At 31.3% G+C, this 18844-nt stretch overlaps 1 protein-coding gene across 5 annotated transcripts in view; it reads left to right on the top strand.

The window, feature by feature from the left end:
- Positions 1–18844, top strand: part of LOC113521497 (tyrosine-protein phosphatase Lar) — a 494469-nt gene that overhangs the window by 349464 nt on the left and 126161 nt on the right. For 4 of the 5 annotated variants that reach the window (XM_031912899.2, XM_031912896.2, XM_031912898.2 and 1 more), the window contains exons 4-5: positions 175–291; positions 8047–8178. In XM_031912899.2, coding sequence (XP_031768759.1) covers positions 175–291; positions 8047–8178 — 249 coding nt within the window. The remainder of the gene's footprint in view (positions 1–174; positions 292–8046; positions 8179–18844) is intronic. The other variant, XM_031912897.2, reaches the window with a different exon arrangement.

Below are 18844 nucleotides of genomic sequence, written 5' to 3'. Positions count from 1 at the left end.
ACTTTATTTTATATGTGCATGAAATTGTATAAATAAAACAGTACTTACATCACAAAAAAAATCTTATTCGCGTAAACTAAATAGTAATAAAAAATCGTCCAATACAATATCAAAATTATTAAAAATCGCAAAAATACGACAACCGCTCGATCTAAAATAATAATTCTCGGGCAGAGGACGAAAAAGAAGAAACCGAGCCGCCTCCGGAACTGGTGACAGAAGATATACCGCCAATACCAGCAGTACCTCCCGTCAACGATACTGGAAATATTTTTATTCGTTACCTCACACGTAAGTTTCTGTATTAACTAATTAAATGACTCCTGTTTCAGGGTTGCCGAGCTCTAAATTTCGCGGAGGCGTATTGGAAAAACTATTTCTTTATTATTTCATCGTTGACATCAGAAATTACTTTATTACCATATATTTTGCAATAATTTTTTACTTATATGTATTCGTTTGAAATTCCATTTATATTCATAAAAAAAATACGAATATATAGATAAAAATGAATTAAACCATTAGGAACTCAATTCTTGGAATACCTTTCCTCGTATTAATATAAACGTAGCTTAAATTTAATTTGGTTTATTATTTATATTATTTCTTTTATAAAATATATTATTTCATTATTCTAAACAATGTTCAATTTATCCGGTGTTTGTTTTTTATTAACGTTAATTTATTATTGGATAGATTTGTAAATATAACGAATGGATAGATAATTGGTATCTTGTCATTATTACCTATTCACAGTTTTCCCACATAAGAACCAAATAATTATATACCTACTAATAAATGCAATATTAGATATTATCTAATAAATGCAAATATTTTACTAATTAAAGGGGTATTTTATTTTCATTATTATTTTTAAAGAGCAATGGGAATGAAGATATGCTATAGCCTAATTAAACCATATCTCTCAAAATCGTTAAATCTAAATATAGTTCCTATTTTATATATATCTATTGGTTTTCGATGCATATTTGATTATATATTCCTAATGAAAATAGCCACTGGCGTAGGCGTAGATTCGTCTATTTCAATTAACTACATTTGAGTTCGTGGTTTCATTTATGCATTATTAACTTGTTCATTTTAAGGTAGGCCGCTTCCCTATTGTGGCTAGCAGAATACTGTTTGGTAGTCGATTTCGACTGGCTATATGATCAGTTAGTAGGTAGGCTTGCAAATAAAATGTAGTTGTTTAGGTTTTCCTTTTTATATAATAATTTAATAATAACAATAAATACTCGACTCACACACATTACACAGTGTCATCTGGTGATAAACTAAGCAGAACTTGTACTTTGAGCACACACAATTAATATTGTTTTGATTTCGGTTTTGCACTACTACTGCCTACTCATTATTTCCTATGCCACTGAGCTGGATTGGATGGAAGAGATCTCTTTTAGAGATAAGTTCACCCTTGTTTACTTTTTTCCATTTGTTATTATTACTGCATGGTTTAGTGTAATAAAGAATATTTATAAAATTAATACAATAATTTTAATATTATTTTATTAATATTTCTTTTTGTAAATACGTACTAAATATACATAAAAGATACCCTGCCCAAACAAATGCTTATCTTGTATTCTATTAGATTAGAATCGATAAAAATCGGAAGGAGAGGTAGTCTGTGCTATATCACTTAAATACTCGTAATCACAATTTTTTGTTCAATCGACTTCAAAAAGAATGATCCTCTGTGTTGTATTTGTGTTTAATGTTTGTTACCTCATAACTGCGTCAGTTGTAAACCGATTTAGTAAAATCTTTTTTTACCATAAAGAATGTACTTACAAATTGGTCCCATTTTATCGAAATTGGTTCAGTAGTTTAGATTTTAAATCAAAATAATTGGTTTTGCTGTAATTGAAATTGGTTTCTTTTCGTACAATACAATCTTAATTCAAAAAGCAAACCGACTTCAAAAATAAATTTGAAAATTAGTATCACCCAAAAATACTCCTCATTATTTTCGATAAAAATGGAATTATCAAAAAAAATCATAATTGACGATAATATCCCGTAACACACAAAAAAGGACAAACAAATCGAGGATCTTTTTGATGTCGGTTAAAAAGAAATAGCGATGTTTGTCGGTGTGTACAATTTGCTCGTTAATAGAAGTCGTTCTATCAAACAGTATGGCACAGTTCCATTATTCCGGGCCGATTGTAAAACAAGCTGAATGTTAGAGTAAACGCAGAATTCATACTCGGCAATATCGCTTTGTTTACTAATAACGAGTCGGGTTTCATTGTACACATAGCAACAAAAGTGATTGTAACCATTCATCAATTGTAGACTTTATTGTGGGTAATAACTTGTGTTCATCTATGCTTGTAATGGCCGTATCCAGTTTTATTATGACTGCAGTACGTCGAATACTTAAAGGTTTTTAATGTACTCGAGTATGTTACGGAGAAGTCATTCGAAGTTTAATGGTGTCTACATGATAAGGAATAATGGTAAAAATATTGATGTAACAACAAATCCAAGATTCACATGCTCTTATAAAAGATAAACTGAAGAATATTTTAAATTCAGACTAAAATATAAATAATTATTCTAGGACTAGGTATGAAAAATATGAAACGAATATTTATCGTAAATATGAATCCGTATACAGACAGTATGTTTTACAAAAATTATAACAATATTTCGGTTGTCAGCTTGTTTGCCATTTAAGTTGCATAAAAAAAATATTTCGGTACATTGAGTAGGAACCAAATTTGGTCATATGAGCTCTATTTTTAGCGTTCTTTTTTAATCTCTCAAATAATCATAAATACACGTTTATGGTCAAAAAAAAAACAGGTCATTTCAAATATATACATATTTTTTTAACATTATAAAGCCATTCTCATTATAAGATCAAATATAAAAATTCAGAGAAATTCATTATTTTATTTTTTTATTAATTTATTATTTTGAAACTTTTAATGTAAAATATTATTTCTGTGTGTGAGTTTTAAGGTCTCAACACCTTTTTACAGTCTAATGTTTTTTTTTATTTTTTTACTAACAATTCAATGGCAAAACACATGTTAATTTGTGCCCGGGAAAAGCTAGTCTCGCACAAAATTGTACCAGTGATAACGGCGCGATACGCTCCGCTGAGTAATGAATACTCAGCAGTAATTGATAGCAATATTCAGGCGCTGTTATTTCATTCCGCGTTCGTACTCCACGGCCTTTTGTCCGTCAATTTCGATTTTGATTTGTAGATAGCGATTAATAAATACTTAGGGATATTGTAATATTTTTGTTAACATATTTCAATGTGATATTATTTTAATAGGATGACATTAATCTTGATAAAGCATCGACTGTGATTTGTAGTGAATATGTTAATAGATATATCACATTTGCATGTTCCCAATATGACCTTTTTGTATTCGAACGCCATTATCAAAATGCGTGCATTAGTATCGACTTGAGAGGATATATATTTTCAAATTCAAATAGACTTGTTTACAAGCACTTTTAAATTATCATTTTTTTTTTAATTCTACTGCAAGGTTTGGAAAATTATTATTTCTTGAAAAGAATCCACAAGAAACTTAATAGTTACTCTCCTAAATCCCTGTTAACATTATTTGCATTTATTTAAATGTACTATTTCTAAAATTACATGGTCGTTAAAAGCCCATGCATGATCGACTAACACTATGCACATTTGTTATTCAAACAATCGTTTAGTGTGTAATAATAATGTGGCTTTGTTTAACAAGTGTTTTTAACAACAGGTAGATTCAAAATATGTTTTGGTATCTTATTACAACATTTAATGCCCATTCCCATAAAAGTCCTACTAACTTTTTCTAAATCTTGTGTTAGGAGTACTGAGATTGCTGTTTTTAAGAAACAGTTGAAGATCCTGCAACAAGATGTTTGCGTATACGTATTATTGTTAGCAATGGGACTAGTAATCCGCATTACTAACAATCCATTCCTACCAATGCTTTGCTATTAGGTAAATAGTATAAAATAATTTCAAAAACAGAATTGAAAATCTCCATCGAGTAATATTCTGTTTGTATTTGTGTAGGCTGGTTATCCAAACTGTATAGAATTCTGGATAATAAAGCCTATTTCGCAATAACATCTCCGGATAATTGGACATGTTACGAAAAGTACCTTGAGAGATGAAAGTATACGAACTCGGCAAACCCAACTCTCATATAGCCGAAATGAAATTTTCAAATGTTACATGTATTTCTTGAATAACTTATACCTAAAGTATTTTTTTCTTTTGCATTATTATGATATTTCAGCTAAAAGGTCGATTACAAATGTATAATGTACCACCGATATATAAAAAATAACAAGTGTTCAGGACGTTAATGTTGACCGCTATGTTGCATGTACTAATACATTTTGTTTCAAAAAAAAATTCAACCTAGCAAAAAAGACTTCAACCATGAACTAATTAACGAGATGTTTGTAGACGTATTGCATTGAAAGTATTTGAATTTAGAACCGGGATTCGTGTTTTTACAAGTAGTTGTTTTTTTGTTTGCTACAAGGAATTTACCAAAAGCGAAAACAAATTCTATCGTTTCAAAATGAATATGTCACCAATTTGAAAGGTAATCGTATTAAGTGCAAAAAATATTGTAAGTCACAATTCTTACAAAATAAATATAAATAAGTAAGTACTCAATTAACTTTATACAAATATGTTATGTAGGATTGTAGGTAACATTAAATGAAACCAAATACATTTACAACGTATACCTCCACTTGTGTAAATATATGAAACTACATGCAGAACGTATTATATACAGAACAGAGGCGACCAAACATTAGAGAGGAAACGCTAACATACCCTCGAGAAATCTAAATATATTTTGGCTATGTAAATTTAATCATAAGGAAATAGTAATAGAATTTCTTTAATACTTAAACTTGCTTATTTCAATAAAATAAATGTAATACCTATAAATGTTTATTGCAATTAATTTTTAAACCATTCGAATCTTCTAGAATATATTTTGAACATATTTTTATTTAATTGTAAATAAATTTTTTGATGTAATAAAGGATTTACGTATAATACTTTTAGAATACAATTGATAGTCTATTTGCCAAATATTTGATGACATTTTTGTCATCAAATATGCACACATATGTACTAAGAATATTCTCAAACGAAATTCAGAGCACCTTACCCCAAAAGACGAATAATGAGAGCGAAATCCTTTCAATTCGACAATTTAATTTTAAGCTCCGCGTCTAGGCTTTGCGTAATTTAATCCAGCCCGGTTAGCGCGTTTGGTGGAAGAAAAAAAATGGGTACCTTTTATTTGAATGCGTGCACTGGCACGTTCTGAGCCCGTTTCAATCCCGCACACATATAGAACGTGACCATTCACATAGTCGTCCGTTGAGGAATAAACATATTCGTCACCATTTTTTTTCTAGTCTCCGCGCGCTGGACGTGATTCAAAAGAAAATATTCCAATCTCCACAATTCACGTAGTTAGCAAGATCAGTGCCACCGACCCGTAATTGGGCATCGAGTACCCAGTCATTAAGTTCCCTTTCGGGCATCACAAGGGCAATTCAGATGGCACTTTTACTCGCGGTTGTACTGCCACCGACATCATTTTTTATTCCGTATTCCACAGTATCCAATTAACTTCTATTCACGTCATGAATATAAGAATTCTATTCATCAGTTTCGTAATATCCTAATAAAGGATAAACTTTCGGTTTTCTCGTCATTCGTACATTTGCGAGTATGTGAATATTATATAGGATTCAACATTTTATGCTATCTCGTGAGCCACGTGGGTCCCTCGGTCCGTTTTGATATGAATTGTTTCACGCACCCACAGATTATACGGAAAGCGGATCTACCTTTTTTCAAATATCTCTAATCTCAGCCGACCTCTGCGGTGTCCGTTTCATGAATATTTTAACTCGTGTGTGACAGTGTAGATATACGTATATCTGGAACTTGTTCATTAATGTCACATCGGTCGATTTCTGCCCTTGGGACATCCCTTGCTCGATACGTACAACTAAATAGGGTTTCATTTTCTAGTTCAGAAATCAAACGCTCCCCGCGGTATGCGTTCAATGTTCTTTTTCTGATAGTCCCTTTAGATATTTTTGTTCCAGATCGTTGCACGACACGGTATACTTCCTTTGCAGACATACGTAATTGTTTTGTTGCTTAGAACGCATTTTTTCTACAGGGTAATATCATTAGTTTTGTTTTACTTAATGAAAATGTACCTCGACGCCGTCTCAGAGTCATTTTGTAGGAAACAGTTCTGTTTTTTCTACGTCATAGACAAAGGACCCAAGTTCTAGTCAGAATATTAAATTTACCTTTTAAATAAAAATTGGAAATAAACGCACTGTGTACTACTTCATTGTGAAATCTGAATGTAGAAGATATAATTACGTATTTATTAAATGTTATATGTAATCTTTGCTAGTTGTAAACCGATTTTAATTGTTTACTTTTTAATCGATAAGTATTATTTCCTAATTCTAAAATTCTATTATAACATTGAAGTAAATTCTTGTGGATCTAATTATTGCTGTCAGTTGCCACCGTTCTCCAGCTTCGTATAAAAACTTTTATACATGCTTTCTCTACATAGCTTAAGTCTGTACATAAACATGTAGGGTACGGGGACTTAAGTCAAGTCCTTAATTTATTCATAGTCGAAAATTGGATCGGAATAGATCGAGTGCGGTGCCGATTATTCGTCCGGTAGTAAAAGTCCGATGAATATCCATAATTCATACCCACAACTTTGGCCGACTGTTCGGATTAGTTACAAGCTGCGGCTAAGGGACAGACAATTTGCATTTTGGGTAGCTGATATGAAGTTTTTTATTAGATTATTACCCCGTACTCGTATTTTGACAACCTTAGTGTTAGTGTATGTTTAACATACTGTTTTGCCTTCCAGTAATCGAGATTTCAATTCGTATTATACAAAAACTAGTTGTCGAGTTTTCTGAACCAGTTTCTACTAGTTTAGTGGTTTTATATTTGTTATTGTGTAGGTATGTATTTAAAAAAATAAGTGCATGTATCGATCATTCAGGACTAATAGTATACGCTCTACTCAGTTTAGAAGTAAAACGTGTATCGCTGTGTAACATGTTTAAGGTAATTTACTCTATAAATGAGTATTTCTTGCTAAAGTGAAGAAAGAAGGAAAAATGTGAGTATCACACAAACTTCTTTTTATCCCCAAGATATCATAAGAGATATCTAGGAGAACGTACAAAATACGACTATGGTTAGAAGAAAGACACTAGGAATAAAATTCTATACCAAACCACCTGGCCAACAAAGTAACAAGGGGAGACGCGTACTCAGTAATAAGACATTAGTTGATTGTAATGAAGTTAATTGTTCATATTTTGACCTATAGTATTAATTAGGTATCTATATCTCTATATATCCCACTGCTCCGCTAAATTGGTACATAAATTATCTTATATCCTAAGTTGGGATATAATTTTGGGTACATTATAAAATATACCAAAATTCATTTAAATCTATCGATTCCTTTTTTGCATAAAAGAATAATAAACATCCATCCATCCATTTATCTATCCATCGTTACAAATTTTCGCATTTATTATATTAAAATAGGATTATTAATTTTCAGTTTAATGTATTGTAGTTTGAATTTACTCTGTTTACTTTGTTTATACAGTTTAAATATTGGCATTTATTGTTTCATTAGCTATTCATCAAATAAATACACTCTGTATTTATTAGTAAAGATATACCCTCAAAGGAATAATTTTAACTGATTTATGATTTGCGTTTATAGGGAAACAGTATCGAGCATTGTATTAAATTAATATATTATGAGTCCAAATTAATGTTGTATATATAGTATATTTTAATGAATATTTCCTTTTGTGTTTCTATCTTAGATTTTTTGATTTTAATTTTCTTTGGTGAACTTTACCGGAATATATAAAAATGCATGCAAAATTAATTCTAAATCCTACATTAATAGAGTCTATTTTTGTGTGTGTGTGCAGACCCGCCGGAGATCACGATCCGCCCCCGAAACCTGCAAGTACGCGCGAACGGCATCGCCGCGTTCTACTGCGCCGCCCGCGGCGACCCCATACCGAACATACAGTGGCGAAAAAACGGAAAACGAGTATCAAGTAAGTAAAATTATATAAAAAAATACTGTTGTTTTAATTATTATTTTGTTTTGGTTACCGATATTTTACTTTATTCTCTTTTTCTACTAAATTCCGCTACGATAATTGATTTACATTTACTAAACAACATCATCATCATCATCATATCAACTGTTTATGTTCAGCAGTGGATGATTAAGTCCACTCCTTAGTCGAGTTTTACGACACCCATGAGAAAGGAAGGGGTGGCCTATTCTATACCAGAACCACATGGCCACTAAACAATATAAATAGTAGTGAAATATAACGGAATAGATTAAGTTTCTCTTAATCTATTCTGTAATCAATTCTTTTACTAAACAAAATTATTAATTTAGCAGCAACATTACAATTTAAAAACTTACCAATAATTTACAATTTTCTTCTTTTTCTACTAAATTCTACTACAATAATTGATTTACATTTACTTACATTGTCTAACTGCTAAAGGATTTGGCATGATTTAATGGCCGGCCGCTTGCCTGACACCAAACCTCCTTGGGAAAGCAAGTTGATTTATATTTGCTAAACATTATAAATCGTAATTATTGGTATTATATATAACGTAATAGGTTACGAATAAATAATAATTTATGCTACTAAACAGAACAATTAATTGGCGACAATTTTGCAATTGCAATTTTAAAAACTTACTAATTGTTTTAGTATATACATATTTCACTATATTCATGTACCCAATTATTTCTATTAGTTTTTAACCATCTTTCAATTGATAGGCCAGGAAAAAAACTAATGTAAATAACCTTTGAAAATGCCTCGAGTGGCGAAAACGGTCAGGTGTTTATTATAAACACCTTTTTTCTAGAAGAGTATAAATGGTTTTCTGATATTATTAACACTACAATAATTTGATTCGTAGATATATAAGTAATGGAATATATAATAATACAGTAAAATATTACATATTTTATATACAGATCTTATTATAGAATGGACAGTTTTTTACTGTTCAAAAAATAATAGCTGCTCTAATTGCCACGAAATTAATATGGACCCAAAAGGGGAGTCAATCCTGTTGATTACAAAATAACATCAAATTTGATTCAGAATTGATTTAATCATATTAGATAGCCACAATAACTTCTATTAAACCAATTAATTTGGAAACTAAAGTACTCAAAGGATTTTGATTTAATTTCTATGGAACCAATCTAAAAGTATATCCTGACAGATAAAAAAAAAAATTTTCAAATGCGTTTATAACTGACGGAGTTATGAGGTAACAAACATAAAAAAAAAGAAAAATATTACGAGATTCAGAAGCTCCTTTCGAAAGTAGTTTAAAAATATAAACAGTTATTCTCTTGCTTCGACAATACAAAGTCGTAGGTACAAACATGCGAAAAACATTACAATTTGGCGGGTAAAAAATGCACATTCTCATTTATGACTCCCTCGGGCCTAGAGTATGTCAGTGGATGCCTCTCCCCTAAACAATTCAAAGGATTAACAAAATAAATCATACTCAACGTTGTAGGCATTTCTATTGAGGGTTTTAAGACATATATGTAGGTGTTTACATTTCTGAGAAACGTAGCATTTCTTTCATAGAATGAATACCATAATGAATTCATAATACATTAGACATTACCGTGAACTTCAGAATAAGTTTTTAGATACAGATAGATTTGGAGTACAGGCCACATATATGATTATTTACTAAATTTAGAATTGACACGCAACTCTGTTGTTTCTTTTTTGGCTTTCCATCACGGCCCTTATTTCCTAAGTTCCTTCTATACATATATACATATTTTGAATTTCCATTTCTGGTTTCGTTTGTCGCCCACCTATCTTGATATGTAACGGAATTTTTTATAAACTTACTATGTTTGTCGCCAATATGTATGTAGCTTTTAACATAATTTTTTTACTAAATTAATTCTTTACAATGTTTACTAAATAAATACGATTACATCAGATTTCAACAAAAGGAGATTTTGTACAAAAGTGTTCTGCTTTTGTACCCCTCTGTATTCGTTTTTCTGCCGTAAAGAAATTGTGCTTGCATGACTGTATTTCGGTTTGTAGGGTGGGATATATGTAGCAATGAAATTACAGAATACAGGTGCATAACACCTTAGTCCACAGAAATAGCAATGTATGTGAGGTATTATAGACAAGACAGTTTACTATTATGTATGTATATACATATGTAGTATTACTCTGTTTTGGCCATAGTACTGTTCATGTGTACTGCGACGGTAACCATATTACATCAGGTGGGCTGTCAGCTTGTTTGCCATTGTAAGTTACATAAAGAAATCACTAAGTTACAAATATAGATTTAAAGAATATTTATTTATATATTTATTATTTAAAAGTACATGTTCTGCTTCAAAATGTCTACAAACTCTTTTTAATCGTCACTTTTTATGTTATTATTGCTGGGTCCGGAATGTTGTTATTTGCTGAGAATAATTGGTAAGAAACTCTATAATTACTCTAACATGACTGTTGTCTATGATTATAGTATCATAATAACATTTTGATTATGTCATTTCTTATAATATTTACTAAAAGATACATACATCTCCCACTCGGAAAAATCAATTAAGAGACTTATGAAACGGAAGATAAATCTTTATGTAAATAGACTAAAATAGACATAAATGCTCTTTTATTTCGTCATTTTTTTATTATTTTACTGCTGATTTTAGAATGTTATTATTTGCTAAGAGGAAATCACAAGAAGTGATTCTTGCAACTGTCAACTGGTAGTCACTTTATTTTCAAATATTCGTAATTCTGATATATTTATATTGTCGTAAGTAAGTAATACATAAGTATTACTTACTTATAATTATTGGAAAACCTTCAAGAAGTCTAAAAAAGTATCTTAAAAATTTAAAAACTTCAATTTTGTATTTGCAAATGTACCAATAAAAATCCCTTTCATTGATACTAAAATCTCTCGTATTAGGCAAAAAGTAGCATCTAGTTAACAACAATACAATTTATAGGAACAATTAAAATTAGATGACACTAGAGGAAATGTGATCACTTGTAAAATTAGTTATTTCAGAGTTAACAATTGTAACATTCTCCATCGAATTATTTATATGTATACAGACATTATAACAGAAGTTTGTAATAGCCCGATTATATGTTATCATAACTATAGTCAACTCAGTAGAATAGACTATATAAACTGAAGGGAAAAAGCTGAACGTATGAGAAACGCAAACCATTACTTCCACTATTTTTATTCGTGATTGAAATGTAAAACCCCCGTTTTTGGCCCATAAATATCTGGGGCCGGTAATGACGTCTATAAGCCTGAGGCAATGAGCTGAAAAAACGTATCGGCCACGCACGCGAAATCCCCCCTTTAGGGGCTCAACACACTAGCAACTTGCTGTATCAACGACTTAGTAGTTTCTTTTTTAACTCTCGACGTAAAAGGACGGATGGTATTTGAACTCTTTATCTGTACATCTGTGACATTATAGCTTCCGAAAAGTTAGATCTATTTCAGTGCAGTTTTTTTTTGTTTGAACACTGGTGATCGTTTTTTTTTTTTAATCAGGATACCTCAGCGGGTAGAATCGAAAGTTTAGGATTAAAACAGCTCGGTTTTGCAGCCACAACCTCTAATTTGAACGTGGATGGTTTATATATGCCAAATGCAATATTTTTAAATGTAGTACTAATTTCCACTCTTAGTCATATTTTTGTCTGTCGTACCAAATATAGAACTGATAGTTTCTCCCAAATGAAAACTCAACAATGCATAATATTTACCCAATGGTATCACAAAATAATTAAAAACTATTATTATTAAACAAGTATGTGGCAAACATCTGTAGTAGTACTGATAAATATGCCTGTAACTCTACGTGATGTGTTATGTGTTACGTTACCAATCATAGTTATTTGCCTGAGCTCCTTTAATCTTGCTCATGCATAATAATAATTATTTAAATATAAAAATACACGATATATCCATTATGTATTCATGATAATTATCGTAAAAATAAGTAACCTGCCTTTCGCTTATAAAAATACTGGGTATATTTAAAAGCAGTGCGTGAAATTAAAAGCAGCTGAACGATAAAATAATAAAAGGTCTAACTAAAATGGTAATTTCTAGGAATAGGCTTTCAAAACATCCAGATAGCTAGACCGATAAATAGGAAAGTAGAAACGAATGTAAAAGTTTTGTAATGAGCACGAAATAAAATATGAATACTAAATATATATATATATATATATATATATATTACTTAATGTCTTTTTCAACTGTAGCAATCAAGCATACGTTTCGCCTGAAGTAAACAACCACCGCATCTCATGAATGCTTGCAACACTAAACACATTGCTCATTGCCAACCCCTTGTAACATAAGGTCTTGACTTTATTCAGAAATTACAATTCCTTATCTACTATTCAAACCGGAAAACAGCAAATGAAAGGATTGTCAGTAATGGGGTTTAGCGGCTCCATTACTAGCATTAAACCGTGTCAAGTACCTTCGTGCGATCTACCTGAAAACCATTGGAATTAATTCCTACTGAATTCGTCACGAATGGCATTGGTCCATAGTGACAAATTCAGCAGGAATTAAACCCTATTAACTGGCGTAACTTACTTCACCTATTACTCAATGGTACCCTCTCAGCGTATACCCATGGCGTAGACAGGATTTCCATTCCATTTTCATCCCATTTAAATATAGAATATAGCATACAGGCAAGTTTCTTAACTCTAGAACTAATAAGTGAAACGGAAAATGTATCGACACAGACGTCCTAAATTTTTTAGTCTCTCTCTGGTAATATTTAGCAATACCTTCTAGAAGTTTATAAACCCTAATTGTTTAAGGTTTCTCCTCATTTTTATGTTACTTTTTATATGGGCTTATCCAATAGATAGGTATATATTACTAAAAGTGCAAACAAACTGACGATCCGTTTTTTAAATTTGGTTTTTTATGTTTTATGATCTGTTTATTTCGCAGTAATATAAGAAAAGTCTACTTAGCCTATTTCAAAGAGTGTTTCGAAATGTACTGCTAGACCAAACATTTGTGTAACCAGTAAGTTAATGGCGTGGCGTTTGTTCTAATTAATGAATGCTATCAATACATCTTGGGCATGAAAGAAAACAACTCCTAAATAAAAAAATACACAAGCCAGAGACCAGTCACCTATCCTCTCCTCTTCTCAATCTTTTAACAATATATAGGCTTTTTTTGACTGATCCACACGTAAAATTTGGAGGAGGAAAGAGGAAACCTATATTCAACCGATTAAAAGAAATAAATGTATCAAATTCAATTTCAATAACCTAAATTTGATCAACTCGTATCATATTTACTACCCTTAGTGACTTTAAAAAAAAAACTAAAACACTATCCCTTTTATGTGATCTCAAAAGTAGCATGTGTGCATATACCTTAACATGTCAACTGGACCCCCTAAATAGTTTCATCGTTTTCATGAAAAATGTAATCTCGTTTATCATTTGCGACAGAGGCGACCATAAAAGAATAATAGTGGCGATCACACCTCCGAATCTCATTCCATATTCTATCTGCTATATCAAAGTTTCTCGCGATTCGTTCGTCTGTTTTCGCCTCTGTCATCTATCAAGCGTCGCGCGTCGCCCGTCACTTGACTCGAAAAACTGCGAACGCCTTGCCACAGATAAAACAAAGATTTTTTCGCGGCAAATTCTTTTTCATACGTTTCACATGTAACATATTCTGTATTTTCTTTTTTTGTAATATGTTTTCGTTTGAAACGGTTCTGTTTAATATATTTAATGGAATGTTAACATTATTCTGAATTAATAACAGGTACACGGTTTTGAAACATGTTTAACTAGTTATGCGCATAATTAGGTACAACTCCCGCCCAAAGGTTTCTGTGGCATTCAGTTTAAAGTAAATAAGTTTATTTGTGCTTTAAGACCCATATAATATATTATATCATATTTTTAGATAATTGAATACTATAAAAATAACCATTATTTTTAAGTTTTGATCGTAAATTAAAAATACAGGAATAGGTTTTAAAATTATTATTATTTTATCCGTTAACTGTCCAACTGCTGGACATCAGCCTTCCCCATAAGGAGAGTTTTGCCAATAGGTGCCACGCTTGGCAGGCGGGTTGGCAACTGCAGTTAGGCTTTTAGAAATGTTTTAAGAGGGACGCTGCTACCCATCCCTTGCCCTCCGTTAGTCGCCTCCTACGACACCCACGGGAAAAGAGAGAGGTGGCCCAATCTATGCCGGAGCACACACGGCAAATGGTGAGGTTTTAAAAGGATCGTCCTAATTTGTACATAATTTTAATGTGTATTTTATTTGTACTTACTTTTAATTATTATTTCATTTGTACTTAAAATAATTCCTTTCATATTTCTTCATGTTATTCTATTCATTATCTACGCTGTCTTAAGTTTAGTAGCCTCATTGGATATGAGCGCTGTGGTATTAGAACAGCAATTGCTGAGTGGAAATCCTAGTCTGGTATTCACTGAAACAGGTGTAACGTTCAGTTTTAAGATATACATTCGTCCCGTAAATTACTGTGAAATGCTGAATCTTATTAATCTATTATATTCCTTTTTAAAACGCTGCCTTTTATAAAATAATTTCTAACAGGACCTTAACGCTTATTGTTAATATATTTACCTTTATTATAATAATACGCTACCTTTTTATCTATTTTTTATTTAGTATCAACGGCAACGAACCATAAATAATCTCCAGTTATTTACGTTACAATTGAGACTATTATTACGCATTATAATATTTTTTTTTTGCTCTGCCTATTTGGCACCAGGAAAACAGTAAATATTTCCACAAAATATATCGACAACTGTACTGAATTATTGTTATTGGATTGTCATTGTTTTCCGATAGTTTGACACTTTCTGTGCGTGAGTTCCCTTCAATATTGATAGTTGTTATTCGATTTATAGGTTGTTTTATTAGCTGACTGTCATTTTGAGAAATAGACCATTAACTGTTTGCTACCATATTATTAAAGTTTTTCTGATGTTTTTGTACAGATGTGAAAGTAAAAAGTTTGGAAAAACTTATAAAAAAAAAAGATACATACGTCTTAAATTCTGACGTCTTAAATTACGTATTAACAGAGATAGTACAAGTCATCATATATCAGCCGTGAACTGTCCACTGTTAAACATAAGCCTCCCCATTGGAGAGTCTTGCCAGTAGTTGCTATCCTTGGCTGACAAATTAGCAACCACAGTTACGCTTTGGTTGGCGATGATTTGATGTTTAAGAGGAACGCTGCTGGCCCTCTCTCGACCATTAAGTTGTATTAATCGCCTCGAGTCATTCATTCTATGCCAAAATCAAGTCTTTTAGGTTAATTATGTTATCTCTAGATTTAAAATAATATACACCTTTTATATTTTTTTGAGTAGGATTTGAGTAGAATTTATTAATTTTATCTTATATATAGACAAATTACAGAGTATGCAAGTACATATGAGTAATATGAGCGTTACAGTGAAACTCACTGTGCTGTTCTTATACATAAGTGATGATTACTACTCCACTGTTTGATGATAATATGATGATACAGCCATTAACTGTCTATTGCTGAATATAGGCCTCTCTCTTGATTGTTATCGAAACGGTACTAATATTACTAATGCCTACTATAGAATTGATACAAGAATCTCTAATGAATAACAGTATATATATATATATATATATATATATATATATTTATTGATCGCTTGCAGATACTATATTTACCATAACCGACTTTCCGGTTGTAGTATATATTTTTATATTATGATGTCTAAAATCGAAGGCAGAGGCTTCTTCGATATAAAAAGAAGTCGACATTCGATTGGTTACAAACTTTGACTGTGCTCCATAAATCCCAATGACATTCCTATATATACTGTATACTGAGATCCAGACGTGACTTGCGTGCGAATTTTTTACCACAACAGCTGATACTGTATGGTCGTATATATGAATAAAATCCGCCAAAGATTTTTTTCTACTTGTATTTGCCAATGAGTTTTGTTAGAACACTGTTATGTCCATGGTATTCCTCATGTCTATAAGCGACGGTTAACACTTTCCATCAGGTGGCCGTCAGCTTATTTGCATAAAAAAAATACTGACCAATTTTGTACGCTTGGATTGAGATCCAAGTGAGTCCCACAAACTCTTTGCTACAAGATGTTTTGTTTCTAAGAGGATCGGGTAGTCGACTTGATAAGGTATATAGCTGGCAACAGAGTCACTGATCACTAATAATTCCCTTTCTCCTCCTAAAAATAATATTAAAGGTGAATCTATAACCTGAACTTATATATACTTTATTTATTTATTTATTTTATTTACACTTTATTGCACCAAGTAAAAAACTATACAGTAAATATTAATTAGAAGTAATATAAAATATATATATACTTATATATAACTGGAAAATTGAATACTTGGATTTAGACCTAAGCGAATCTCACAAAATTTTTGCTACAAGAAGAAAGAATTCTGTACAATCTATACACATTTCTTTTATTATTGGTCACATGATTGACATTAATCTCACTATTTTTTTTTATTGTGGAATAATTTCGCAATGTGCTAGAGTTTTACATGATTGGTAAGGAAATAACGATGTTGTCGAATATGAAATTCGTGGCCCCATTAACAGCCATAAATAAATATTCATTTTAGCTTCAGAAGAGATCAAAAGAACGCACTCAACACTAGCGATCCGGCCCGGCTTTGCACGGGTAGATAAAGTATTCGACAATAATATATAATCTATGTTACTAGCTGATAATATAGCTTTCTATAGATTTTTTTTTATGGTTTGAGTACTTTTTGAGATTATCCAATACAAACAAATAAACAATCAAATCTTTCCTCTTTATAATATTAGTATTGACTAAACAGACAGATAGAGACAGATGTCGCAAGTACCCTATTTTAGATGTAAATTAAACGTACGACTACTAATTTACTTGTCTTCATGTTGGAAAAGCTATATATTGATATCGAGCTCTGTCTCAAAACTAAACTGTTTCAAAATACTATTTAATAATTCTATAATGATGTTTATGTTAAGTTTATAAAATATTTTCAACATATGTTTTTCTAAGAACTGTAAAAGTTATTTAGTAGTTTGGAGTATAATTTAATACCAGAAATTCGGTACTTGTTTTTCAATATTCATCATAACAGCCTTTAACTGTCCACTGCTGAACATAAGCTTCTTCCTTGGAGGGTTTTGCCGGTAGTTGCCACGCTTGGCAGGCGGATTAGCAACCGCAGTCACGATTTAGATATGTTTCAAGAGGGACGCTGCTGCCCATCCCTCTCCCTCTCTTAGTCGGCTCTTACGACACCCACGAGAAAGGAAGGGGTGGAAGTCTATGTCTGGACCACACGGCCATTTTTCATTTTAAATAGAAAACAAAGCTGGATGTACTTTGCACAGAGTAATGCGATATATATACCTCTAACGGATAAAAGGAAAAATTATACTTGGCTTTATGAATTTTTTTTTTAAATCATTAACGTTATCTCGGCTTGTATGTATATCTATATATGTTATAATTTGTGTGCTGTAAGTAATGCATATAAACTATCTATCTATCTAACGACAGCCTAGTTACATACTAAGTAACCCGTCAATTCGTGTACCAATCTGTAATCTGTCAATATCGACAAACAACGACAAAAATATCTAGTATTAAAAATATTCAATAGAAAAAACTTTTATAAGCATAAACGCTGAGTGTTTCTGAATTTCATTTTGAATCTATTTTATCTCTGTTTCTGGGTAACTTAATGTGAGATTTTCTGTATGGAAATCCATTTAGTATTATATTATTCTCTTATTTATTAGTATATATATATTTCTCTAAAACTAATAAAATTTAAACCTGAATTAACGAGTTTACAAGTATACAATTTCTACTTACTTTTGATATTGTGATCATACCTTAAGATCATGCCAACAGTTTTAGATTGCGACTGTATGATCCACGGTATGACCAAAGGAACAAGAAAATGTAACTAAAATGTAATGTAGTTACAAGTTTTTTTTTTTTTTTAATATTATTAGAAACCTCAAATTCCACAAAGTATCACAAATCAACATTATCAATACTATAGAATTTTCTTTAAATTTTATATTATATTAACCATTTGTTTAATTTTGTATTTTTGAACAATTATTATTGGTTATTTTGTTACTTCATACTCTTTCTGTTTTATTGTAAAATTGTTTGGTGATATCTTCTTGTTATGTATAAAATATATTCAACACAATGTAGTATTGTTGCGAATAAATGGAATTGAATTGAATTAACTGTCGACTGCTGAACATAGGACTCCCCATAAAGGGGGTATTGCAAGTAGTTGCCACACTTGGCAGGTGAATTAGCAACCGCAACTAGTCTTTAGTAATCTTTTAAGAGGGATGTTGCTGCTCATCCCTCGACCATTGAGTTCTCTTAGTCGCCTCTTACGATACCCACGGAAGAGGAAAGGATGGCCCATTCTATGCCGGGGCCACACGGCAATTTTTATTATAATTGTAAATAATAATACTCTTATAACATTATTAAGAATTAAAATATTAAAACTGATTTTTTTGTGGTATATTAATGCTTA

The sequence above is a fragment of the Galleria mellonella genome, unplaced genomic scaffold (assembly GCF_026898425.1).
Source record: "Galleria mellonella isolate WM207_F2 unplaced genomic scaffold, CSIRO_AGI_GalMel_v1 utg19, whole genome shotgun sequence".
NCBI lineage: Eukaryota > Metazoa > Arthropoda > Insecta > Lepidoptera > Pyralidae > Galleria > Galleria mellonella.
The sequence above is the reverse complement of the archived record's forward strand: the minus strand, read 5'-3'. Positions and strand labels throughout refer to the sequence as shown.